This window comes from Rhinolophus sinicus, chromosome 4, assembly GCF_057876585.1.
Source record: "Rhinolophus sinicus isolate RSI-liver-muscle chromosome 4, RSI-T2T, whole genome shotgun sequence".
NCBI classification, from domain to species: Eukaryota; Metazoa; Chordata; class Mammalia; order Chiroptera; family Rhinolophidae; genus Rhinolophus; species Rhinolophus sinicus.
The window spans coordinates 33,874,094-33,901,045 of record NC_142504.1 but is presented as its reverse complement, the minus strand read 5'-3'; the positions used below and the strand labels follow the sequence as shown (position 1 = coordinate 33,901,045).

Genomic DNA, 26,952 nt, shown 5'->3' with positions numbered 1-26,952 from the left:
TCAGTTTTCTCACCTGTAATTTGATACACTTGGATACATAATCTTCTGAGGGTTCTTGCTCTGAAATGTGACCGGCCATGGCATTTACAGAATTACCTAAAAAGTTAGGATATGATACTCTGATTGGAAAAACATTACCTTTTCTATAGAATAGAGAGGACTTAGACGGAAGGATAAAGGTGGGGCTGATAACTTGGTATCGTAGAATGAAGAAATACAAGGAAATTCAGAGGGAGGGCATACTTCTGATTTTTTTAACTGTTCAAAAACCCTTTGAACGTGGATTAAATGCCAGATACATAAGGCAGTCGAAAGAGAAAAATAATAAGGTTGCTATGATCAAGAATTTTATAATCTAGTAGCCTTTTTCATCTGACAGTCCTTGAGAGAATGAAGCCTTAATGTTCCAAGCTAGAGGTTCTCCAAGGTTAGCATGTGTGAGAATCACTGGGAGGGCTTATTAATGTACAGATGACTGGGCCCCACCCCCAGAGTTTCTGGTTCAGTAAGTCTGGGGTGGGACCCGAGAGCTTTTATTTCTAGCAAGTTCCCAGATGCTGCTGGTGTTGCTGGCACCTGTTGTATGGAATTCATTGATTCTCTCTTACGCCTCTAGAATGGTACGTATAGACAGCATTGGCAGAATTAGAAAAGTACAGTTCCTCGAATTATTTTTCCTATGCTCAGTTGATAAGGAAATAATAAAAATGAATGAAATTAATCTATAGTTCCAAACCTTATAAGAGAAGGTCAAGACGAAGTTGCGTGCGCATAGGAGGATGAATCTCGCAGGTGGGGGGTGGATTGGAGTGGGAGACACAGGGCTCAGGTCCATGTACTCAGCGGCTTCCCTCACCTACCTGGAACATGATGTAAAACAGACTTATCTTCATTTGGAATTTTGTGCCCTTAAACCTACGTAGCATCAAACACACATCAAGGACCAATGTAGCACGTACCAGAATGTCAGCGTGCCAGTTTGTAACCTAAACGTATGTAGTTAATTAACTTTCTTCATTATTCCTCTCACCACCTACCTTATTCAAACCCTTTACCTTGGTATAGTTTGTATGTACTTCTTTCTCCCTAATTGGGTTTTTTGGCTTCTGATTTTTGTATCCTGTTTAACATGTACATACTAAATAATTTACAATTCAGTAGGCTAGATTTGATAGGCGGGAGAACAATCTTAGTATTTTAAAGTTGGAAAAATATGTGTGGAAAACCTCAATAGGTGTATATCTTAATACTAAATTGCTTATACAAAAAGTACACAATCTATACATTGACAACTTCCAAATTGTGTCTTCAGCCCAGATCTGTCCTCTGAGCTTCAGACTTACATGTCCTTTGGCCTCCCTGACGTATATAATAGGCCTCTCAAATGTAACGTGTTCAGATATAAGCAGATCCCCCCCCTTAGCACTTACACCTCACCTGTAATCGCTCAGTAGTGGTAACTTCATCTTTCCAAGTGCTTAGGCCAAGAACCTAGTAATCATTCTTACCTTTTCCTTTGCTCTCACATCTACTTCCAATCTGTCGGTTCTTACCTTCCAAGTACATCCAGAATCTAATCACGTATTCACCTCCTCCACTGCTACCTCCCAGGTCCAAGCTCCCATCATCTTTTCCTTGGATCAGTGCAGCTGCGTCCTCAGTGGTCTCCCTGCTTCTAGCCTTGTTGCCACCCTCATTAGTCTAATTAGACCGGCAGCGAGGGTGCTCCTGCTAAATGTTAGGTCAGGTCATTTCATTCCTTTGCTGAAAACCCTCTAGTGGCTTCCCTTTTCACCCAAAACGCAAGCCTAGTGATTTACCACGACCCTTCAAGGCCCTAAACAAGCCACCTACCCCCATTACTTCTGGAGACTTCAGATACTGTTATACTTTCTTCCTCGCTCTACACTACGATTGCACTGCCTCTTTTCTGTTCCTTGGCTGTCTGAAAAGAAGGCGTGCTCCTTTTCACTGGTGGTTTTCTCTGCTTGGAATACTCTTATCCCTAGATATCACATGGCTCATGCTTTTACTTCGTTTACTCACATGTCACCTTCCCCAATCATTCTCTCAAACATTACGACATCTCAAAACTCTGTCCCCTTCCTGGCTTTGTTATTATTTTTTAGATAACACCTTACACTGTTGAGTACAGAATGTAAACGCCGTGGGGACAAGGATTGTAGTTTATTTTGTTCCTGCTGTATTCCCCTACACCTAGAATAATGCCTGGCACATGGTAGGTGCTCAGGATATGTCGCATGGGTTTTTGTTTTATCTGCGTAGAAGAGTACGCCTTGCGCCTGACAACAACGTGCTTCTAGCGTAGACCACCAGTCATTGATCTCCAACCCTGATTCTGTTTCTCCCTTTTCTATTATAGAAACAATATGTTCTATGCCTCCATTTTTTATTTGAAATTACTGTTTGACTGATTTTTATTGCAGCATATTTGCCCTGGCATAAATTCTAGTTCCTAAATTCATATATTATTTTGGAAAATAATTAAGCATCCTTTAGTCCTCTGTAAAGCATATGAATTGTTCATTGCTGTCATTGAGCATGGTGTTTCCTAGCAGTCGTAATGATATTTTGTTATGCATCCTGCTTTTAGATAACTATATCAGATTTATAACTTTATACCACAGTCTCTCTCATGTTCTCCAAGGAAGGTCAATGTCTATTTCCCCTTGTAACAACCTGGATCGAGAGCAGTTGGTCCTGTTTAGATTTTTGAGATTTCGGTGGGTTTTCGTGTTTTTGTGTAGCCAGTGCTTAATGCGGACCTTCATTAGAGCCGTGAGGTCCTTGCTTTCTTTTGCTGGTGGCTCACCAATACTTGAATTTTATGTTCTTGCAGTGGAAGTCACACACTTCGGATTTTTCATTTCAGGTATTGTGCCAAATTGTCGGATCACTTTTTGAATCACATCCGAACTTTTCCATTTGAAAAAGAGTCACTGCAGCACTTGTGTGTTCACCTGTTGCCATTTCTTCAGGATGTAGGAAAGCGTAGGTGGTTCAAAGCTCAGTCCTTCACGTCTTCCTTTTAGATGATAAAGGTTATTATGTTCCTCAGTCCTTCGTTACTTCCTTAAGATATATGAAATATAAAGTGAATTCAAAAACAATGAGTCAAACACGTAGGATTCAGCTTCTTGTTTCTGATGTTGGAGAGTTTCCATTCTTAGACTGGTCTATGGCTTGGACAACAGACAGTAGACATGGGAAGCCCTTAATCTTAATTATATTTCGTCACTATGGCAATGGAATGTGCTTAATGCTAAGATTCAATATCAGTAGCTAAAGATATATATAGTATAAATTAATTCTTTTTTCTTTCTTTTGGGTAAATGAGTTATTTATTCCAGATGCAAACTAGAACTTGAATGTCAACGTGAACAGTAATAAGTAGGAGCTTTACTGAGAAAACAGATACTGCTACATGGCTTATGACATTCTTTGGGGGGAAAAGCATAGGTTCAGAAACACACATAAGTTTACCTGTAATCGTGGATAAATTAGAGCCAACTTATGTAAAGCAATAGAGAAAAGGCTAAATTATTATCCGTATGTCAGACTTTGATATGATTAAAATTATATTTCAAGGGATATTCGATCAAACAGGGAAATGCTCATGATAAAAGTTAAGTACAAAAGAAAAAGTTCCAACTTTACAATGCAGCGTGATCCAGTTCTGTACTTAAAAGAAGGCTACATACATATTGAAAGAAAACGTGCCAGTATTTTAACAGGGATTATTATAGGATTTGAAGATTATAGTGATCTTTTAATTTTCATCTTTATACTTTTCTGTATATTTTCCAATTATTATACTTTCTGTATATAATTTTATTAAGCAGTTTTAAAGAAAAAAGTTTTTGGAATTAGATATAGCCTTGATTCTAGGCAAGTTCTAACAAGGATGATGGCTACATTGTACTGAGTACCTACTATTTAGCAAATATTAAATGTATTTTATATACTCCGTCACCTTATTTTATAATAGCCCAGCACTGAAGGCTTAATTATCTACTTTTACATATTAAGGGAGTGGTGAAGGGGAATCTCAAAATTTTTAAGTAGCTTGTAAGTTAGTAAGTGTTCAAGCCAGATTCAAATAGAGGTTTGTCTTCAGAATTTTCTAAATATATCATAAGGCCTTTCCAAAATGATTCAACTCCCAAAGCCTGTGTTTCTTTACTGTAAAATGCAGGTAGGATTGTTGTGCAGATTAAATGACAGGCGGCACATAAAGCACAGGACTAGATTTTTTCCTTAGCTCCTCTTGTAGATCTAGGCTTCTGGCCTTTCTTCAGTCCACTTCTGTCTGCATATGTATTGTTCAGGCTGTTGTTAAATATTTTCATTAACAACATCTCCTGAAATTTAACTTGGTAATATTAAACCTGTAAGTTGCATTTCTTCAAAGAAGAACAAAGTTAATCTGTGGATTGGAATTTTGTTCTTTAGAACTTTTTATGTTTATAAAAGTGTCCTGGTCTTGTCTTGTGCTTTGCTTGATACATAGTGATTGCCAGTAACAGAATCTGAATTTGTGAATAGGTGACCATGTGAGTTTCTCCCAGTTTGTAGTTTGTTTTTTCAGTCTCTTAACAACAGTGTCTCTTGTAGAGCAAAGGTTTTTAATTTTAATAGTCTAATTTATCAATTTGTTTCTTTTATAGACCATGCTTTTGGTGTCATGTTAAGAACTCTTTTGCCTAATCCCAAGTCATGAAGATTTTCTCCTATTCTTAAAGTTTTGAGGTTTACTTTTAGATCTATGAACCATTTTTACTTAATTTTGTGTAAGTTGTCCTTGCACCTTAGGTCATGGTTCTTTCTTTTCTTCCTCTTTTTTTTTTTTTCTTTTGCATGTGGATGTTCCAACACCATTTGTTTAAAAAACAAAAACAAAACCCGACACCTCTCTTTTCTCTGTTGAACTGCTTTTGCACCTTGGTCAAAAATGAATTGACCATACTTGTATGGGTGTGTTCCTGGACTCTGTTTTCTGTTCCGTGAATCTATGTGTCTATCTCTTTGCCAATATCACACTGTCTTAATTGTTGTAGCTTTCGAATAAGTCTTAAAATCGGTTAGTGGTTTTTCTCCAACTTTATTCTTCTTTTAAAAATGTTTTTAATTATTCTAGTTCCTTTGCCTTTCAAGATAAATTTTAAAATCAGCTTGTCTATATCTACAAAAAGTCTTGCTAGGATTTTGGTTGTAATTGCATTAACTCTGTGGATCAATCTGAGGAGAATTGACATCTCTAACTATGTTGAGTCTACAAAAATTTTTTAAAAGACTAGTATCTTCATAGAGATGAGATGTTATATTCATGATTCAAAAATAGGATGCTATAGGAAAAGGAACAACTAGATGACAAAGGAAGAGCTATGGAAATTAAAACATGATAGCTGAAATTTAAATTCAGTACAATAACTGGAAGATAAACTTAAAAATCTCCCTGAAAGGAGTACAAAAAGGCAAAGAGATAGAATATGACAGAAAGATTACAAAATCAGAGGATATATTAATAGCTAGGAGGTCCATTATCCAAATGAATAGGAGTTCCAGAAAGGGAGAACACAGAAGTGGAGAGCAAAAGATGATCAAAGAATTTGTCCTAGAAGCGAATGAAGGAGATAGATCTCCATTTTGGAAAAGTGTATTTAAAAAACAAACAAACAAACAAAAACCCATCCAACTTTATAGAAACAGAAAATAGAATGGTGGTTGCCAGGAGCTGGGGGGGAGGGAGAAATGGGGAGTTACTGTTTAATGGGTGCTTTCAGTTTGGGAAAATGAAAACGTTCTGGAGATGGATATTGGTGATGTTTTCACCACAATGTGAATGTACTTAATACCACTAAGCTATACACCAAAAAATGGTTAAAATGGTAAATATTAGGCTATGTCAGAATTTTCGGTTAAGGTCGAAAAGAACAAGAGAAGAGACAACAGCAGATAAAAAACTTCCAAAAGTTTTGAAAGTTAGAGAGCAAAACAAAAAGACAACTGATTTAGCAAAACTAAACTGATGAAGCAAAGTTCAAACCTAATCCTGCAATTGTTAAAGGAGAGGCTGATATGTGCTAAAGGGCACCAAAACACACACACACACACACACACACTCTCTCTCTCTCTCTCTCTCTCTCTCTCTCTCTCTCTCTCTCTCACACACACACACACACACACACACACAAATTGCAGGCACAGGTAGCTCTGAAGAAGTATGGGATGTGGCTAAATACAGCAGAGATTGGAAATTTTCATGAGGAGTAAAATTAGCCATATCTTCTGCCCCATTCTGTGCAGCTGAGTTATTACCCCTCTTCTGTTCTGGAAGAAGACAGGAGGCATATTAGCAGGACAAAGTGTTCCTTCCAGAAGCACAGGGACAGACAGCTGAGGGTGATGCACCATCTGGAAATGGGATCGAGCGGAAGTATACATACTAAATGATGACAGCTCTCCCCGCTTCCTTCCTCCATTTAGCCCAAAAGAATAGACCTAAACGTTCTGCAGTTAGGGTCCACAGTGAAACCGGGCAGCCCGTTTCATGCTGCCGTGGAGCCTGCTGGGTGCCAACCCTGCAATTACACGTAATGCCGAAATAAGCACTAGTGTGCAAGGCTCTGTATGTACCTGTCTGGGGTTATTCTAGGACAATGTCTGTTAAGGTTTTTAACCATGACCCACAGTAAGAAGTACTTTATCAAAATGTGGCATACACACACATACATGCTATGTGTTTCCATAACTTGATTTGTTTTTAGCGCTGAATAGTATTCCATTGTCTGGATGTGCCACAGTTTATTTATCCATCACCTACTGAAGGATATCTTGTTTGCTCCCAAGCTTCAGCACTTCTGAATAAAGCTGCTATAAACATCTGCCTGCAGGTTTTTGTGTGAACGTAAGTTTTCGACTCCTTTGGGTAAATACCAAGGAGCATGATTACTGGATCGTATGATAAAAGTATGTTTAGTTTTGAAAGAAATCACCAAACTGTCTTCCACAGGAACTGTACGATTGTGCCTTCCCCAAGTAGTGAATGAGAGTTTCTGGTACTCCAAATCCTTGCTCACATTTGCTGTTGTCCGCGTTCTTAGCCATTCTAATCAGCGTGTACTGGTACCTCATTTTTGTTTTAATTTGTGTTTCCCTCTGATACATGATGTGGAACATCTTTAATGTACTTATTTGGCATCTGTGTATCTTCTTTGCTGAGATGGTTGTTAAGGTCTGTAGCCGTTTTTTAAGTCAGGTTGCTTTCTTATTGTTGAGCTTTAAGAATTCTTTGTATATTTTGGATAATAGTCCTCTATCAGATGTGTCCTTTGCAAGTATTTTCTCCCATTCTGTGGCTTGTCTTCTCATTTTCTTGACATTGTTTTTCAGAGGGCAGAAGATTTTAATTTTAATGAAGTCTAGTTTATCCATTATTTCTTTGGTGGTGTACCTAAAAAGTCATTGTAACATCCAAGATCATCTAGGTTTTCTCCTCTGTTATCTTCTGGGAGTTTTATAATTTTGAGTTTTACATTTAGGTCTCATATCCATTTTAAGTTGTTTTTTGTGAAGGGTCTAACATCTGAATCTAGATTCATTTTTTTGCATGTGGATGTCCAGTTGTTCCAGTACCATTTCTTGAAGAGACTGTCTTTGCTCCATTGTATGGCCTCAGCTCCTTTGCTAAAGATCAGTTGACTATATTTATTGAGTCTATTTCTGGGCTCTATTTTGTTCTGTTGATGTATTACTATAGCTTTCCAGTAAGTCTTGAAGTCAGGTAGCATTAGTCCTCTAACTTTCTTCTTCTTCAATATTGTGTTGGCTGTTCTTTGTCTTTAACCTTTCCACACAAACTTTTCAGTCAGTTTGCCAATATCCACAAAATAACTTGCTGGGGTTTTGTTTGGAATTGCATTGCATCTGTAAATCAAGTTGGGAAGAACTGACCTCTTGACAACACTGAGTCTTCCTTATCCATTAATATGAAAAAATCTCACTATTTTTTAGTTCTTCTTTGATTTCATTCATCAGAGTTTTGTAATTTTCCTCATATAGATTTTGTATATATTTTGTTAGATTTATACCTAAGTATTTCATTTTTTGGATGGTTATGTAAATACTGTTGTGTTTTTAATTTCAAATTTTACTAGTTCATTGCTGGTATATAGGAAAGCGACTTTTGTATATTGACCTTATAGTCTGCTAGTTTGTTATAATCATTTATTAGTTCCAAGAGTTTTTTGGTTCATGCCTTCGGATTTTCTATGTAGATGATCATGTTATCTGCAAACAAAGGCAGTTTTATTTCGTCCTTCCCAATCTGTATACCATTTATTTCCTTTTCTTGTCATAAGTTTTAGCTAGAAACTCCAATATGATACTGAAAAGGAGTCGTGAGAGGGTCATCCTTGCCTTGTGCGTGTTCTGAGTGGGAAAGCTTCAGTATCTCACCACTATGATGTCAGCTGTAGGGTTTTTATCGTAGATGTTCTTTATCAAGTTGAGATAGTCCCCGTCTATTCCTAGTTTATTGAAATTTTTATAATGAATTGGTATTGGATTTTGTCAAATGCTTTTTCTGCATCTATTGATATGAACCTGTATTTTGTTTTTACTCTGTTGATGTAATGGATTACATTAATTGGTTTTCAAATGTTGAAGCAATTTAAAAGCATTTTTCTAATGTAAGATAAATGTGTTAGGAGTCTCCAGTACAGCCCCCCGGTTTGATGATTTGCTAGGAGGACTCACAGGACTAAATGGTATTTGCAGCTAAGAGTCATTACAGTAAAGGGATATAGAGCAAAATCAAAGAGACAAGTTCCTAGAGGAAACTACGAGAAAACTTTCAAGAGTCCTCTCCTCATGGAGTCAAACAAGATGTGCCTAATTTTTCCAGGATCAAATTATGACATGTGTGAAGTGTTGTCCACTAAGCAAGCCCACTGGAGACTCGCTGCTCAGGGCTTTACTGAACCTGGTCTCAAAAATCCCAGGCTCCCAGAAGAAAAACAAATGTTTAGCTTATACCACATTGTTTGTACAAACAACTTAGGCACATTGAACCACTCCTGTCTGTTATGGAATGGTGTGAACCCTCCTTAAATCCACGCTTGCAGATACCAGCCAAAGGCCAGCCATTGCAAGCAGGCCTTTCTAAGGACAGCCGTCTCGAGCCTGCTATGGGAACTGTTCTACACAGTCCATTCCTTGGCATCTTGACACCTATTCGTTTTAGAGGTTCAGAATTTAGAACTTCTAAATGGTTACATTCGTTAACCATAAAGATCTATTTTAGAAAGCCAGGTGGCTTCCTCCTTCAGTTTTTGTGTTTAAGTTTCTTTTTTATGTAGCCCAAGTCATCGATTCAGACATAGCACAAATCTGACTGATAAGTTGAAAGTGACCTTAAATGCCTTTAAGGGTTGAAGGAAGTGTCCTAATCCAGCTTACACACAAAAGAAGTACAATTCCAGAGAAGCCACACATAATTCCCCTGGAAACGAAGAATTCACACTTGTCAGGGTACCCCAAGTAGGACATGCATTGGTCAGGCAGTCCAGAATAACAGAACCCCCAATGTGGGGTCTCCCATCCTCGGGTTCCCAGTCCAGTCCAGTGAATTCAGTCCATTATTTGGTTTCAGGACTGCCTGAAGGCAGATACGTAGTTCCAAACGGATTTGCTTGTCCGTGAAGTCAGTTACCCCGCCTCCCGAATGAGACTCCATCTAGGATGTTCTGCACGGCAGGTGCAGCAGCTCGGCCACCTCAGCCGGCTCTAGTCGGGCTGCCAGGTGTGATACAGCCCGCCTGGCAGTTTGAATTCAAAACGCTCACAGCCTCTTGGAAAGGCAGCATGGGGAGTTCCTTCAGGAAGAGGAGAACGCTTCCAAGAATAGTTCTGAAAAGCAGAGATCATTAATACCCTTTCCCATGCCTCTCCGGGTGCCAGATTTTGTTTTGTCTCTGTTGTTAGAAAATCATTGTCCCATTTAGCAATTATAACTTTACGTTTTTTTCAATCATCCCCTGTTCTCACCCAGACTTTTTTTCCACAGGATTGAGTACAAAAGGTACAAAAACATTTTCATAGAAAAACATTTTTATATAATTCGACCAACTAGACACATTATATTCAGGGATTGGTCAGGGTTAAATCCTAACTATTCAAAAATTTTGAACATCACTTCCCTTGCTAATTATCTAGTGAGCAGCCACGGAAAGGTCAATCCCTTGATTTTGGACAGCTATATTTAATCATCAGAATGCCTCCTCATGGTGTGTCTACCAGGAGAAAGGTGAAGGAAGTAGTGCCATACTGTCAGTCCATTGTTGTAAATTGTAATTAATTTGGAAACCTGAACACAAGTCCACAGCAGTGAGCCATCCCCCAGAGGGAGGGAGTCCAGAATCCAATCTGTCAGGAGTGGGTAGAGGGTCACACATGTTGTGATGTGCTCCTCAAACTTGCAGCTTTGGGCAGGAATTACAAATTAGGAGTGCAGTTAGCCTCTGCATTGGAAATACAGACCTGACCAGTAGGTACCCAAATTTTAGATGGTCCCATCAGAGAGTAAGACATTTCTTGTAGGCATGTGGATGTGACCCAGACAATCCAGCCAGCATCCGTTGATGTTTTCAATAGCTTAGGGCCCCATAGAGAGCTGTTCTAAATCTGCAACACTTCCAGAGTCTAAAATACTGTTCATTGAGCCCCTCCTGCCTGCTTTCAGTTCGGCGGAGCTTGTGCTGAGACTGAAACAGCTCATATCAGACAGCTTCATGTTTTAGTTTAGAGTCAGGCCAAGGCAATTAGGACGTGTGAATTCAGAGTTCCCACAAAGCTACCAGCTAGTCTTTTGCAAATGCCAGACTCTACAAGGCCAGACAGCTGTGTTCCAAGTTCAAGTAACAAATAGGGCTTTTTTAGTAGCCCTTTTATCTTGTCAATCATAGAGTCCAAATTGACCCACCCAAAAATATGCATATCAGGCTGAAGAATCATCTGCCTCTAAGGATCAGAAACTTGATTTCATAAGAGCTCATTAGCAGCTAAAAACTGCTTTTTAAAACTGTGGAAGTGTATCTGCATCTAGAGATTGCCTCTCTTTGTGTCGTCTCCTTTTCTGCAGAAGCTCCAGTAGACAGAAATCATGTCTATTGGAGACTTACTCTGTTTCTAATATTCAAACAGTTTTAAATTCCATCTGCTAACGAGCAGCAAGAAAGTTTTGTCCCATTAGCATTTTTTTCTTTGCAGCTTTTCCTGATTGGGATGATCCTTCTAGCACTTATGAAATTATAAGCAAATAGTATTTTATATTAGTTTTATCATACATCCAGATGCAATAGTCACAAAATACAAAAAGAGCATTTTGTAAAAGTTTCCCTTTTTTTCTCATTGCAAATTTATATAAATATTCCTAGAAGTAAATTTAGCATTTACATGGTTAACATTTTGTGTGTGTGTGTGTGTGTGTGTGTGTGTGTGTGTGTGTGTATTGGAATACAAGGGGGTTGTGGTTGCTGCAGCAGCCGCTCGGTTAAAGAAACTGTTGAAGGTTGTCCCACCATTTTTCTTCCTTCTGGGTTTATCTGATGCTTTGCTCCATCCCTGACAACTGATTTAACCTTTTTTCCCTGTCACTTGTAGAAGAGAACAATGCAAACTTTCAACATTTTTGGCCTACCCAAAGTTTACCTTTGGGAATGTTTGGGCCCTTTATCCTTCAACCTTCAGTAAAGAACAAAAGCCAAAGATATCACCTGGGATGTACTGCTCTCCCCTTGCCCCTCCCCACTCCCATTTTATCTAGTGCAGGCAAAAGCAGCCAGCGGATCAGCACAGCAACTCTCCTGGGGATGGGTCTATCCTTTTCAAATTTTATCGGCAACCTTTTCTCTCATAGTGGAAAGCAGCTCACCTGCTGTTTTATATAATAGATAACTCCTACCCAGGCACCAAAGGCTCTTCATTTCCCCGCTCCTTCATCCTTTTATCTCCCAAGCAATACTTTCACCGTTATTTTAGTGAGTCACGGATAGTCTAGCAAATCCCACTTCTGACACCACTGTGTTGTGGGGGGTGGTCCTCAAAATCACCTCCAGGTTCAGTGATTTCTTTGGAGGACTCACAAGATGCAGCATGTAGTTGTACTCACAGCCAAGGTTTATTGCAGCAAAAGAATATAAAGCAAAATCAGCAAACAAAGGCACATGGGGGCAAAGTCCGGAGGAAGCTAGACACAAGTTTCTAAGAGTCCTCACCCAATAGAGTCAAACAGGATGTGCCTAATTCCTCCAGCATCAAATTATGACAATGTGTGTGAAATGTTTTCTACAAAGGAAGTACACAGAGACTCAGTACCCAAGGTTTTTACTGAAGCCTGGTTACACAGGCACATTCTGCCTAGCATGTACCCAAATTCCAAACTCCCAGAAGAAAAGCAAGTTGTTAGCTTATACATTTGTTTGTACAGACAACTTAGATACAGTGAGACACGCCTGTCAGTTATGGAATGGAGTGAGCCCTCCTTAAATCCAAATTTCCAAACACTAGCCAAGGACCAATCTTGTCAGCAGGCCTTTCTAAGGACGGCCATCTTAGGTCTGCAGTGTTAACTCTGTTTTGCAGAGTAATGCCCCACATCCTCAGAGAAATGGGGTTGAAATTGTAATACTGAATAAACTTAGTTCAACTTGATACATTCTTTTAGGTTAAGTAGGACAGTGGATAAGAAACAATGAGAGTTCCTAGAAGCTAAATAGTATTATACCTTGAAACAATACAATACTTCTAGATTTTTCTCCATAACAATAATAACTTAAAATGAGTACCTCACAGTGGAGGAAATTGCAAAGCCAGGTAGGTTCACTGACTTTAAAACAGTGTGTGGAAGAGCGGGTTCTTTTCCAATGTGAATAATGGAAAAAAATGTTTAGTACAGCAATTTTGTATTAATTCTTTGTGGTTAGTGTGAGAAAGGGAATTGTTCTCTTTTAACACTATTTTGTAAACATGTACTAAATTTGAATGTACATAATTATTAGAAATAGGTTAGGGAGCAGTTCTGTTCCCTGAAGTTTAAATACAAAACTTCCAATTACAATTCACTTTTTAAAATTTTTAAGCATTTAATTCTCACAAAGAGTAAAACCTAATTATTACCTTTTCAAACAATATTTGATTACAAATTTTGAAACTTCCATAAATAGTATATAATTTTTGTCTTTTTTTCCAATTGAATATACAGTTGATGTAAGTTTAGGGAGCCTCAGTTTAAGGCTAAAGTTTTGCTTTTGAGACATAAGTAATTTTATCTTTTTCTCAATGACATCAGCTTTAAGTCCTTGGCTTCCTGAGCCAAGATACAAGACTACCAATTCAACATTTTCACTTATGTTTCTGTAATAAGAACAATACAGTTTTCAAAAATTATGACAGCAAGCACTGCTGAGTAGTCAGAGAAGCCAGAGTTGCTGAAATTAAGCTATTTGCTGACAGCACCATAGCATTCCAGCCTGAAAGGTTAATTTTTCAGCACTGTATGAAATTCTGAATTCCAAGTATGAAGAATAGGTGTGTGTGGGGGGGAATAAAGTATAACACATACCATTTTGAATAGTTGCAAAGTATAATGTATAAAAGCTGAATGTTGCCTAAGAAAAATTTTATCTATCTGAAAATTTTACTTGTGCGGAGAGCTCTATGTTCTGTGATCACTGCAGGTAATTACATTTTAATAGGAAATAGAAAATTAAGAATGATGCTTCACACAGTAGTTGTACCCCAAGTTTGGACTGTTTTCCACTTGTGGACCTTGTCCTAGCTATTTTCAGTGTTCATTTGCCAGTTTGGCAAAAAGAGGGAGTCAGCTGCTGCCCTTTGCAGCTATTTTCATTTCTTCCCTTTCTAGCTGAAGCATCCCCCTCCACACTATGAAAGCTATGTAGATATAAAAGGTATCCAAGAGCAGCCAGAATGTATATATTGAATTATCTCTTTTTCTTTAGTTGCTGAGATCCCTCAGGCAACAAACTGCCACATAGAGTTTTTTAGTACTATCATGATAGTACTTTGGTGTTTGTGTAGCCATTTTATTTTGAATGCCGCCATATTAAGATATTGTAATAAGAGCAAAGGGAATTCTAATTCTGGAATGCATATAACAGTGAAGTTGTTTTCTCTGTTAAAAGATTTTTCCCAGCATAGATCACTGTCATATGCAGTATTCTCTAATACTCATAAGTTTTCCTGGAGACTGGGGGGTCCATGAACTTCTTTGGAAACCACGAAGAGTAAAGCCACACTTGATTTCAACTTAATATGCAATTAGGCAGACTAAACCCCCAAATCTCTTAAACCGTACTTCATTTTTAGCAGCATTTTAGGCTAAGACCTCTTTCTCCCTGCCAAAGATTGGGGTGTGTGTGTGTTTTCCATGTAATCACAATGTGAGATTCTATCTCTTACTCCTGGCTTTGTATTCAATTCTATATCCCTTTCCCTTAGCATTTGTACATGCAATTATATAGGACAGACCTTTGTTAATATTGACAGTGCCCTAGAAAAATAGTAAAAATGCAATTAACAACCTTGGTTCAGAAGATAGTTGAAAAAATACATAGTTCTTTTAACTTGACAAAGGTCAGACACTAAAGTTACAATTGTAAAATCTAGACTACCAATTATATATCATTCCTGATCTGAAACATAGAGTTGGTGACTGTTTTCTTAAGGTTTTACTGTCTTTTAAAAAGAATGAGTGTTGAATTCTTTAAAGGCAGCAACTCCCAATGACTTGCAGATCCTGAGAGGGGAAGGGAGGTAAAATTGACTAAGTCCCTGCCATGTGCCAGGCACTGTATTACCTGCTTTACCTCTATAATCATGACAATCCTGCAGAGTAAGTGGCCTTATCCCTATTTTACAGCTGAGGAAATTGAGATTTCAGCGAGGTTAAGTGATTTGTGCTAGACCTAGGAAGTAGCAGATGTGGGATCCAACCCAAATTGTTCTGAGCTGCGCTCCTTCTATCAGATCGGGGGTGGCAAACTGAGCCCATGGGCCAAAGCCCTCTGCCTGTTTTCTGTAAATGAAGTATTATTGGAACACAACCACATCCATTTATTACATATTGCCTGTGGCTTTCAAGGTACAACAGCAGAGTTGAGTAGTCATGTGTTGCTTAACATTGGGGATACGTTATGGAGAAATGTGGCATTCGACGATTTGTCATCGTACAGACGTAGCGTGTTCTTTCGCAAACCCGGACGGTGCAGCCCACCACACACCAAGGCTGGGCAGTGCAGTCTTGCTCCCAGGCTGCACACCTGTGCAGCATGTTGGCGATTGTAGGCAGTTGTAACCCAGTGTATCCGTGTATCTAAACATACCTAAACATAGAAAAGGTACAGTAAAAATGAGGTATAAAAAATAAAAAATGGTCCACCTGTATAGGGCGCTTACCATGCGTGGAGCTTGCAGGACTGGAAGTTGCTCTGGAAGAGGCAGTGAGTGTGAGTGAGTGTGAGTGAGTGTGAGTGAGTGTGAATGGGTGTGAGTGATTGTGAAGGCCTCAGACATGACTGTCACTACTGTAGACTTAGGCTAAATTTATAAAAAATAGACTAAATACATAAAAAAATATTTTTCTCTTCAACAATAAATTAACCTTAGCTTACTGTAACTTTTTTGCTATATAAAATTTTAAATGTTTTTAAATTTTTGCACTCTTTTTGTAATAATACTTAGCTTAAAACACAAACACAATGTACGGCTGTGCAAAAATATTTTCTTTCTTTATATCCTTATTCTATAAGTTTTTTTCTATTTTGAAATTAAAAATATATTTTTTTTTTTGCTTTATAAACTTTCTTGTTAAAAACATAGACAGAAATACACACGAGCTGAGGCCTACACAGGGTCATCAGTGCCACTGTCTTCCATCTCCTTGTCTTGTCCCACGGGAAGGTCTTCAAGGGCAGGGACATGCACAGAGCTGTCACCTCCTGTGATAGCAGTGCCTTCTGGAATGCATCCTGAGGGACCTGCCGAAGGCTCTTCTCAAGGAGGTGTCACTCTTTTAGGAAATATGTCCATGCTGGTTACTTGGTCTGTTTCTTTCTTTCTTCTTCTTTTTTTAAAATCATAGATTTGCTTCTAAGCAGCTAATTTATCATGAACATTCCTCTATTGATGAAAACCCTTCAATGTTGTGTCCATGTTTTCAAACTTTTCAAGGAACTTGTTGCGGTCTACAAAAAAGCCTTCATTGTGATTTTTCTTGGGGTTTCTTTTTCTTCTCCTGCACCTTCCTTTTCTCAGGCCTCTTCTTCAGCTGTGCATTCCTGTTCTGGTTCCAGCAACTCCTCATCAGTCAGTTCCTTAGGAGCCACATCTGGGAGCTTCTCAGTGTCATCCCCATCCACACCCAGGTTAAAGTTGTTTGCTGTCCCAACCACAGCCCTGGGGATTTTTGCAGCCTTTGTGCTTAAACGTTATGATGGCTGCGATGTCACGAGGCGACAGGAATTTTTCAACTCCATTATCTTACGGGACCACTGCCATTTATGCAGTCCATCATTGACCGAAACTTATGCTGGGCATGATTGTATTTTACTCATTTTGATGCAGTTGTAAATAGGATTGTTTTCTTAATTTCTCTTTCTGATAGTTTGTTATTGGTGTATAAGAAGTGCAGCTTTCTACTTATTGATTTTGTATCCTGCAACTTTACTGCATTCATTTATTCTAACAGTTTCATGGTGGTGTCTGTAAGGTTTTCTATCTATAATATCATGTCATCTGCAGTTAGTGATGGTTTTATCTCTTCTTTTCCAAATTGGATGCTTTTTGTTTTCTTGCTATGGCTAGGACTTCCAATACCATGTAGAATAAAAGTGGTTGGAGGGGGCATCCCTGTCTTGTTCCTGATCTTAGAGGGAAAGCTTTCCGCTTTTCACTGTTGAGTTTGATGTTACCTGTGGGCTTGTCGTTTATGCACCTCGTTATTACCCACTTTGTTGAGAGGTTTTATCATAAATAGATGTTGAATTTTTTCAGATGCTTTTTCTGCATCTAATAAAATGATATGATTTTTATCCTTTGTTTTGTTAGTGTGGTGTATCACATTGATTGATATGTGGATGTTGAACCATCCTTACACCCCTGGAATAAATCCCACTTGCTCATGGCAAATGATCCTTTTAATGTTTTATTGAATTTGGTTTGCTAGTCAGTTGATTTTTGATAAGGGTACAAAGGCAATTCAGTGGAGAAAAGACACACTTTTCATCAAATGGTGCTGGAACCATGGGATGTCTATATGTAAAATATAATGAACTTCAATCTATGTATTAGAAATTAACTCAAAATGGGTCACAGACTTAAATGTAAAACCCAAAACTAAAAAATTTCTAGGAGAAAATCTTTGTGACCTGGGTTAGGCAAAGAGTTTGACATATGACTTCAATAGCACTATTCATAAAAGGAAAAAAAAAAGATACATTTGACTTCATCAAAATTTAAAACTTTCAGTTTGTGAATAACACTGTTAAGAGTATGAAAAGAGAAGCTACACAGACTAGAAGAAATATTTGTAAGTTACATTTCTCACAAAGGATTTTTTTAAAGAATACAAGGAACTCACATTCAGCAGTAATCCATCTTAAAGAAATGGGCAAAAGATCTAAAGAGACATTTTACACATCAGCAGATACTCACGGCAAGTAAGCATATGAGTAAAGCATGCTGAAGTCATTAGTCATTAGGGGAGTGGAAATTAAAACCATTGTGAGGTGCCAGTATACATCCATTAGAATGGCTTCAGAAAAAGGGGAAAGAAAAAAACGCTGATGATTCCAAAATGACGAAGATAACAGAGCAACTGTAACTCTCACACGTGGCTGACAGGAATGAACTTGTACCTCTACTATGGAAAACAGTTCACTAAACTGTTTTTTATGTAAAGTTAAACAACTTGCTGCATGTACCAGTAATTCTTCTCCTGGATATTTACCCAAGAGAAATTAAAGCATATGTTCACACAAAACCCGTATATAAATGTTAGCATAGCTTTATTGAACAATTGCCAAAACCTGGGAACAACCAGCATGTCCTTCAATCTGAGAATGGTTAAACAAACAGTGGTTCATCCATGCAATGGAGTGCTGCTCGGCAGTAGAAAGGATTGAACGATTGATTCATGCATCAACATGGATAAATCTTAAATGCCTTTTTCTAAAAAATGCTAAAGCCAGGGAAAGATCAGACTCAAAAACCTGTAATGGCTCCCTGTTGCAAACAGAATAAAATTAAAGCCTTACAATGTTTATCTGTCTGCTCCCACTATAATATAAAACCCATAGGTGCAATGGTTTTTATTTGTTCAGTTATATTTGTTAGCTGAAGAAAGTAGATATTAATGTTGCTGGTTTACAGATAAGGAAACAATTCAAAGAAGTTAAGTTACATGGTAAAATAGACACAGAATTTCAGCATGGGTCTTTCCAACTCTACCCTTTTCCTTACCATCACAATTCTTGCCAATGCATAGTTTGGAAACTAGTCCATGGTCCTTAACTCTGACCTGCACGTTATAATAATGTAGCTTTTAAAATTCTCACTCTGGCCTCATCCTTCCTAGACCAGTTGAAATCACCTCCCTGGGTGAATCTAATGCATGGTGACAAATGAAAATTACCAAGCTTAATAAATGCTTGTTGAATGAGTGAATGAACAGAGCTGATAGCTTAATATATTATTTGCCCACATTTTTTGTCTGCTTAAGTATATTGACTTTTCCTGTCTTTTTTCCTTATCCTTATTCATTTATTTTTTTATTTTTTTTACCTTATTCCTTGACAGTTCTCTTAGAGTCTTTTTAAAAACCATCTTCTCCTTTTCTCTAAGTATTATTGCAATAACAATTAGAGTGTTCCTTTGGACACAAAGCTTTCCTCAATTTTCTTGAGAATTCAGACACACCTCTCTTATTTAAACGTGGAGTGGGGTGGGGTTGGAACCTACTGTTAGAATGAACTTTCTACTTGTTTCTATTCTGGCTAAAGGTAAATTTAGTTGTAGATTTAAAATTGTTATTTTTACCTGCAGAAACTTGCAGAAGGATGAAGTGAGTGAGTGAGTGAGTGAGTGTAATGTTGGGTTTTCTTCAAGTTAAATGAAGAATGGGAGCCAATTATTTTGTTTAAACCAACAACTTCAATCCATAATTATGACTTTAAAATAATTTACTCTTGTGGAAACAGATAAGTTAAGAGTTGGTTATTTATTTCTGAAGCACTTCATCTTCTGTAAAAGATTTTTGGGAGTAGTTGATTAGTTGAAGTGCACTTAAATTTTGTTGCAGATTATTAACCTACGAATGGGGAAGTTGAGCGACAAGGATTCAAAAAGCAAGAGTTTGAGAGTCCTTCACAATTAAAAGTTAATCAGAAATTAGAGAAAGCTTTCTGGTGTTCATTGACAGGCTATATTTTTCTTTCTTTTTTCATTAGATACTAAGTGCTGTGCTTTACTAATCACAGATGAAACTTCGCCCAGATTTTCCTGTATAACTTGCCCAAAATAAGGAATTCTTTTTGCCTCTTTGATGATCCATCGTGTTCCTCATGAAGCTCTCTATATGTAGATTTATCTTGGTGTTGGAGAAATAGTACTTAAGAGTTTGATTCAAAAACAAAGAGAGAACAGTCACTTCAGGTGACTGTACTAGCTGTGGCTATAAAAAAATGAAAGGACACATCTGGCAAATTTGTAGGCAGGACTTGTGAGAATAAATCTGAGAGGGAATGGAGCTACGATTGCTTTAAATGATGCATTTCCTGGTGACTTTCAGGCTTATTGAACTCAAATTTTAAAAATGAAACATACTTCAAAATAACCAAGAACCACAAAAAGGTTTCTAGACGCCATTATGCTTTCAACATGAGTCATAGTAATATTTAATGTACATTTAGAGTGTTATTGATTTTTAAAAGTATCTTGTTATTTTAAATAAGTACCCCATGATATCATTTCTTTAATAGATATTTCTTTTTTCACATCTTGGATAAAAATTATGTTCTTATAGAACATTTTTCTGAAGTAATAATGTAAATCAAAGAAAATGTGTTATTTATTAATTTAACCCGAAACTCTGAAAATGGTCATAATTTGAGCTATATAAGGGATGAAAGATAAGGCCAAAACAACTAGAAATTTCCAAATCCTTAGGAACTAGTCTTAAGAACCCACATGATATTCTTTATATTTGATTATAGATAAAAATATAAACTGGAGTTCTCATTAAGAATAATAAACCCTTAAAATGCTTAAAGCAGTACAACAAAACAAATTATTTCACTGAGGATAAACACATGGTTCCTAGATTCTATGAAAAACAAAAGAAAAAAAAAATCTAGGCTGTTGCTGAAAAACCTCAAAAGTGGCTCTCTTATATTGTGATAAGCATAGAGTATGTGTGTGTGGGGTTTACTCCTCATTCAAGATGAGATGGTAAAGGAATAGTACTTTAGACTAAACGTTCAGCAACCCTTTGAAAAATTAAATAAAAATTTAAAAATTAGAATGATCCAGTTTATGTATATAAATATTTATAGTGTATTATATATGCACACAAACACATTTAGACACATTATAAATAGGGTGGTTATTTATCAAAATGCTAACAGTGGTTATCTTCCAGTGAATAGACTATGAGGGTTTTTTTTTCTTTTTTCTTTATTCATATTTTCAAAAAATTCTATGCATATTTAAAGTAAAAAAAAACAATAACAAAGAACCCTAAAAGACCCCAATAGTGACCTCATTAATAAGTACAGCTGTTTGCCAGAAAACATGCTGCTATGTAGTAAGTAGGTAGTTAACACCTGTCTCTAAACTGGGCTTAGCGGATGTCTTGCCCTGTCCACTCACCTTCACGTCCACACTGTAGCTAGAGCTTCACTGTACAGATAGGAATCTGAGGCTTTTAGAGGGTAAATAACTTGCTCAAAATTGGACAGCCAGTGTAGGCAAATACGAGATTTCCGACTCCCAACCCAGTGATTGTTTCCAAGTCCGTCCCCCACACCTCACATTGCGTCACTAGTCAGTGCCCATATGATCATTGTCGTAACCTCTTTCCACACAGAAGATGCATAAACGTGATGTTTTCAGCCTTGTTTTGAATTCTTTATAGTAGAAGAAAATAAATATAATGGACTTAAATTTAGAATAATCACTGTTTCCATTGTTCTGTGTATAATCAGTTATAATCACTTTCATTAGTTTGCTGTGACTCTGATTAATCAGTGAGCTGTGTATGTTTACACAGCTATATGTTTATATTTGTAAAGTCTTTTTGCTGATGTCCTTATAAGTAAAGAAAAAGTGAAACTGTTCAGTACTTATGTTCTTTACTGTAGTTAAACATCTATTCTGGAGTTCTTTTATGAGCAAAATCTACATTTTTCACTATCCCACAAATTAACTGAGTCAGATTTATACATAAGTTATACAGAGGTTTAAGTGTATTCAACCATAAAATTCAGTCAAGCTCATTTCCTGCCCATGTGAAGAGGAAAATTGAAAAGCCCATATATGTACATAACTTTTATAGTACAAAGTACAGCCTGTGAAACCTTAATAGTCTCTGTAGGAGAATGTTACAGTTTAACAAGAAGTTCATTTGGTCACTGTTAAAAATTTGAGATTTTGAGGGGATATTAACATAAATTTAGTAAAATGTAATATATTTTGTCCCCTTACATACTTTTCTATATTTTATTAGTGTTCCTAATAACGATAATTTCTTTAAGATACTGCTTTATAGTTATTGTTTGCCAATTTAATTTGATCATTTTACCTCCATTAGAATGTGAAACATGTTGCAGAAGCATTCAAGAAGTGGCTGAAAGGGAAAGGAAAAAAGTGCCACTGCCTATCAGAAAAAAACAGAGCAAAACATGGGAAATACAACCACCAAATTCCGTAAAGCACTCATCAACGGTGATGAAAACCTGGCCTGCCAAATATACGAAAACAATCCTCAGCTAAAAGAATCCCTTGATCCAAATACATCTTATGGGGAGCCCTACCAGCACAACACTCCATTACACTATGCTGCTAGACATGGAATGAATAGAATATTAGGGTAAGTATTACTATAAACCCATTGATGACAAGTTAGTGCAAACGGGAAAAAAACCCTGATCTTTGGAAATACATACATACATATGTGCATGTTATACGGTATTTTAGTGAATTAAACTTTCTAAAACAATATGAAAATTATTAGGTATGGCTTTTTTATTATGCCTAAATTATACCCAAAGTTTTAATAGGGAGGTTGGTTCACATATTCTTGTTGCTGTAAATACATTTTGCTCCTCAGTATGTTTCATAATATGAATTCTTGATAATAGCTTAGTGTTTAATTTCAGTATTTCGAATCTAGAAAAGTATTTGTCAGCTATCAAAAAATTGCAGGGAATGCTGCCTACTACAGCAAAGTTCTAAGTTCTGATTAACTAGTTTAAGTTGAAAAACATATACCTTTGCCTTATCTAGTCATGATCAGATTTAAGTTTCCTTTCTTTTAATGGGGGTTAAGTTATTTGAAAAGACTTTTCTAAAAGCAAAACATTTTCCTTAGAACTGAAAATACTAAGAAACTTAAAAAAATGATCTCTGAGCATTAGTGACAGCAAATATATTTATATGAAAATTCTTCTTACCTAATTACATGGGAATTAAATTTGATATTTGCTAGCTTATAAAAGTGAAAGAAGCAAAGGATAAAAAAAGTAATTCCAAAACAAAATTAGGTTTTTCAGAAGTAGATTATGCAGCTGTGGAAGTCTAGAATAGAAAGAAAGAGGGAGAGAGAGAAAGAAAGAAAAAAGGAAACACTTCTTTGTTCACAGTGAAATATAATTCTTAAATCAGTATTCAAAGCTCTTTATAGCTTGACAGAAAACTTTATACCTTTTTTTTTTCCTTTTTCTACAAATTGTTGTTCAAATTAAGTTGCTCTCTTTGGTATCCCTGAAACATGCCATGTGTGTTCTGTCTGCCATGTCCATGCTGTTCTCTCTGCCACAAGTGTCCCCCTTTTCCGCTCCTCTCAGCTTTCTCTTTCTTGTCTTTTTCTTCCTTCAAAGTCCTGGGCACACTTTATCTTCTGAGCCTATCACAACCCACAGGAATCTTAGTCTTTTTTCTTTTTTGAACTGATATGGCTCATTTTGTTTATTTGTATTACTTGTTTAGTATACATTACCTCATTGTGTTTTATAATTTTGTATGCTTTTTCTCTGCCTATTTAAATTACAACTTTGTAAAAGTATCTTTATACTTCTAACATCTAGCATAGTATTTTATGCAAAGTAAATAGAAATTTTATAAAATCATTGTGCAAGTAAATATTCTTGTGGTCAGGATTTCTGACAAGATTGGCAGTGATACACACTAATGTGATTGTTTTAATATTGTGAAATGAAATGTGACAATGTCTAGAAAAATTGCATAACTCAGTGAATCAGTATTTTTCAGAAGATCAGTATATGATTTTTTAAAATTATGAATGGGTGAAGGATTTACTCAAAATGTAAGGTAGACCAATGGATTTTAATGTAACAATACAAAAAGTTCATTGATATGATTTCAGATTCTACATTGCAAGGTAATCTTTAAGATTTGATTAGCAATGAAGGACAACTTGTTGAATTTTTGGTAGTATCAAATACAAATATTCACAATTATCTGAAAAGACTATTTGAAAATACTTCTACTTTATCCTACTGTATAAAAGCTGGATTTTCTCCATCTGTTTGAACCAACACAACATATCACAATAGATTGAATGCTATGAGAATTTATCTTCTATTACCCAGACATTAAAAGAAATTTGTAAATATGTAAAACAATGCCATTCTTCTCACTTAATTTTATTAAAAACATAGGTATTTTTCATTTTAAAATATTAGGAACATTTAGTATGTAAATGGGTTTACTTTTTAATGAGTAAATTTTTTTAAATTTCTGTTTTAATTTTTAATATAAATATCAATATACCGGGGGTGCCAAAAACATGTATATACGTGACTTGTATTCATCTTTTGTTCTTGGTATATATTGAGTATTACAATTTTACTACAGTTTTTTCCTTTCTTAAATGTGTATACATATTTTTGGCACCCTCTGTATATATAACCCACATAAACAAAAGTTCTTAGGACTCTTCAGTAATTTTTAAAGTTGTAAAAGGGTCCTGCGACCAAAAAGTTTTAAGAACTGCTAATCTGACCAATATCCTTGGTTCCTCTAAGCAGGAATATATCTGTCTGTCTCTATCATGTGGTTATCATTCTAGTGAATGAGTGTTTAAAGATCTACAGAAAAGGTGACTGTATATTCTCTTTTAGTTACCAGTTGGGACTACTTTTATGATTTGGCCGTATACATTATACTTAATTTTATACTTATATTTTTACTTTATACTTAACTTTCAACTTCAGCCCAAAGTGTTTGGGTGTTTTTCTTTTCCTTTCCTTAATTATTTGGAGATCAGTGGCTCATAATTTCTTTATTAAAGCTTTTACTATCCTATATTAGAATCACAAATTACTATATTGCTCTTCTATCCTAAGAATAAGCAATTCTAAATTGTTTAATCTGTGTATTCTTTTGTTTTTCAAAATTTATTTAGACAGTGCAGAGAAAATCACAAACCAAATTGTTTTAAATGTTAGTTGCTTTTGGAATTAAGAAATTCCTCTTAACACTGTGCCATGCAGAATAAGGATAAATTTACTTTTTCCTTATTTACTTCACCAACATTAAGTAAAATAGCAACTCTGTTTTAATTGTGTTCTAGATTGCTTCAAATATTTGACTGCATTTAACCTTTGTAAACTTTCTAACAAGTTTATGGCCATTATTTTCTCACACTGCCTCATGTAATCTGGGGTACCTGCCTGATAGCTTCAGTATAGACCCTGGCTCAGCTTTGTTAGATTCCTAACACATGACATATGTGAGTAGACATACCGTGTTTCCCCGAAAATAAGACCTAGCCAGACAATCAGCTCTAATGCGTCTTTTGGAGCAAAAATTAATATAAGACCTGGTTTTATTTTACTATAATGTAACACCGGGTCGCATAATATCATATAATATAATATAATATTAATACCGGGTCGTATATTAATTTTTGCTCCAAAAGACACGTTAAAGCTGATAGTAGCAAAAAGTCAGCATGTTCTAGTTTGGCTATACAGTTCATTATTTGTATCTTCTTGGGAAAGTCATATATGAAATGGGGATTATAATACTTTTTCCTTAGATTTTATAGAATAGCTTTTTTTGTTTCTTTGGAAATAAAAGATGGCCTGTCTATTTCCTCTATATTTCAAGAGTTATGAAGTTCTTTTAAATGGATTGAAATGCAGTCCTCCTCTCCCAACCTCCCTTGCATGCAAACCCGATTAGGGACAGGGACTTCATCTGTTTTCTTCACAATACGCCTTGCTTCTAGAATAGTACCTGGCAGATAACAACTGCTCAAAGAATATTTGTTCCATAAAAAAGATTTAAAAGGAACTGATGGTGTATGTGTATGTTAAATACGTGTTATGACAAATTGAGGCTCTGGGAGCAAAGGTTGTTATTTTGGAGGGAGCTTTTTGAATATGAGATGGTAGTGGAACACGCAAGAGAATTTGGAGTACCTACTGAGATTAGATGAGCAGTCACAGTGTGACAGAGCATTAAGAATTATCACAGAAGTAGTAGAAGCCCTTTGAGAGAAACCAGAATTTTGCCACCACTGCCTATCATTTAAGTTCTGATAATACTTTACAATATATAAAATGTATTCATAGAAACCATTTAAAGATAAATGGCTTTGACAGTGGTTGTGCTCTCTAGAAGAAGGGAATGTGTATAGAGAATAAAATGGATTCAAGAACTGAATTTGCTTCCAATAGGAGGATAGAAAGTAGCGCCATCATCATGGGTAAAAGAGAAGTTGTACTAAAATGATTTAAGAAGGATATTGAAAAGGTGTGTAGTTATGGAAACCAAGATAATAGAAAGATCAGGATGTGGATGAATAGTCAGCAATTTCACATTAAAAGCAAAAATTAAGAACAACTACGAAGAATTTAGTTCTTAGGAAATGCTGCTGATATGAGTGCAATTTCAGGACTATGATAAGAATAGGGTCATATTGAAGTGGAGACTAAATGTAGAAGAAGTAGAGGTAGCAGGTATAAACTGGCCATTTCAGAATTAGCAGTGAAAGAATCTAGATAAACAAATGACTCCCAGATGGATTTTTAGGATCAAATGAAAGATTTCCCAGGTTAATGTTCTCCTTACGTCACCTTTCTGCTAGTTATCTCCTGTACCTGTTTAGAATTAACCTCATAAGCAAGTAGTAAAATACACTTCATGATTACCGACGTATGTAGTTACAGAAAGGGGCCAGTCTAAAACTTACACATCAATTATATAGTTACTATTATATTTATACATTCATTAAATTAAGGAAGACTCTACTTTTGAATTTAAGAAGATGACAGAAAAGTAGTAATGTGAGTTAACGAAATTAGAATATCCAACTTTATAGTTTTAGCATAAAATGTTTATGCAGGTATGATACTATGTCTAATAAATTTGAGAATCTTTCCTGAGTAAATATGTAAAAAGAAGCTATCTTAATACTTTAATTTCAGAAAAATAAACTTTGTTTGGTGTGATTAATTAGAGTCTAGCAGATCAGATAGGAGAACATTTGCAAAGTTATGTCACTATTTATTCCTTATATTGGGGAGGATCGGGAAATGTTTAATATGAGAGGGGGGAAGGGAAAGATAGAGATATTAATATACCCTGACATCCTTCCAACTTACTCAT

General features: G+C 36.2%; 1 protein-coding gene across 5 annotated transcripts in view; it reads left to right on the top strand.

The window, feature by feature from the left end:
• The window catches only part of ANKIB1 (ankyrin repeat and IBR domain containing 1), a 116,859-nt gene that overhangs the window by 10,528 nt on the left and 79,379 nt on the right, over positions 1–26,952 (top strand). For 4 of the 5 annotated variants that reach the window (XM_019716702.3, XM_019716708.3, XM_019716684.3 and 1 more), the window contains exon 2: positions 21,908–22,186. The exons of the other annotated variant lie outside the window; for it this stretch is intronic. In XM_019716702.3, coding sequence (XP_019572261.3) covers positions 21,999–22,186 — 188 coding nt within the window. In that variant the 5' untranslated portion in view covers positions 21,908–21,998. The remainder of the gene's footprint in view (positions 1–21,907; positions 22,187–26,952) is intronic. 5 annotated transcript variants of the gene reach the window in all.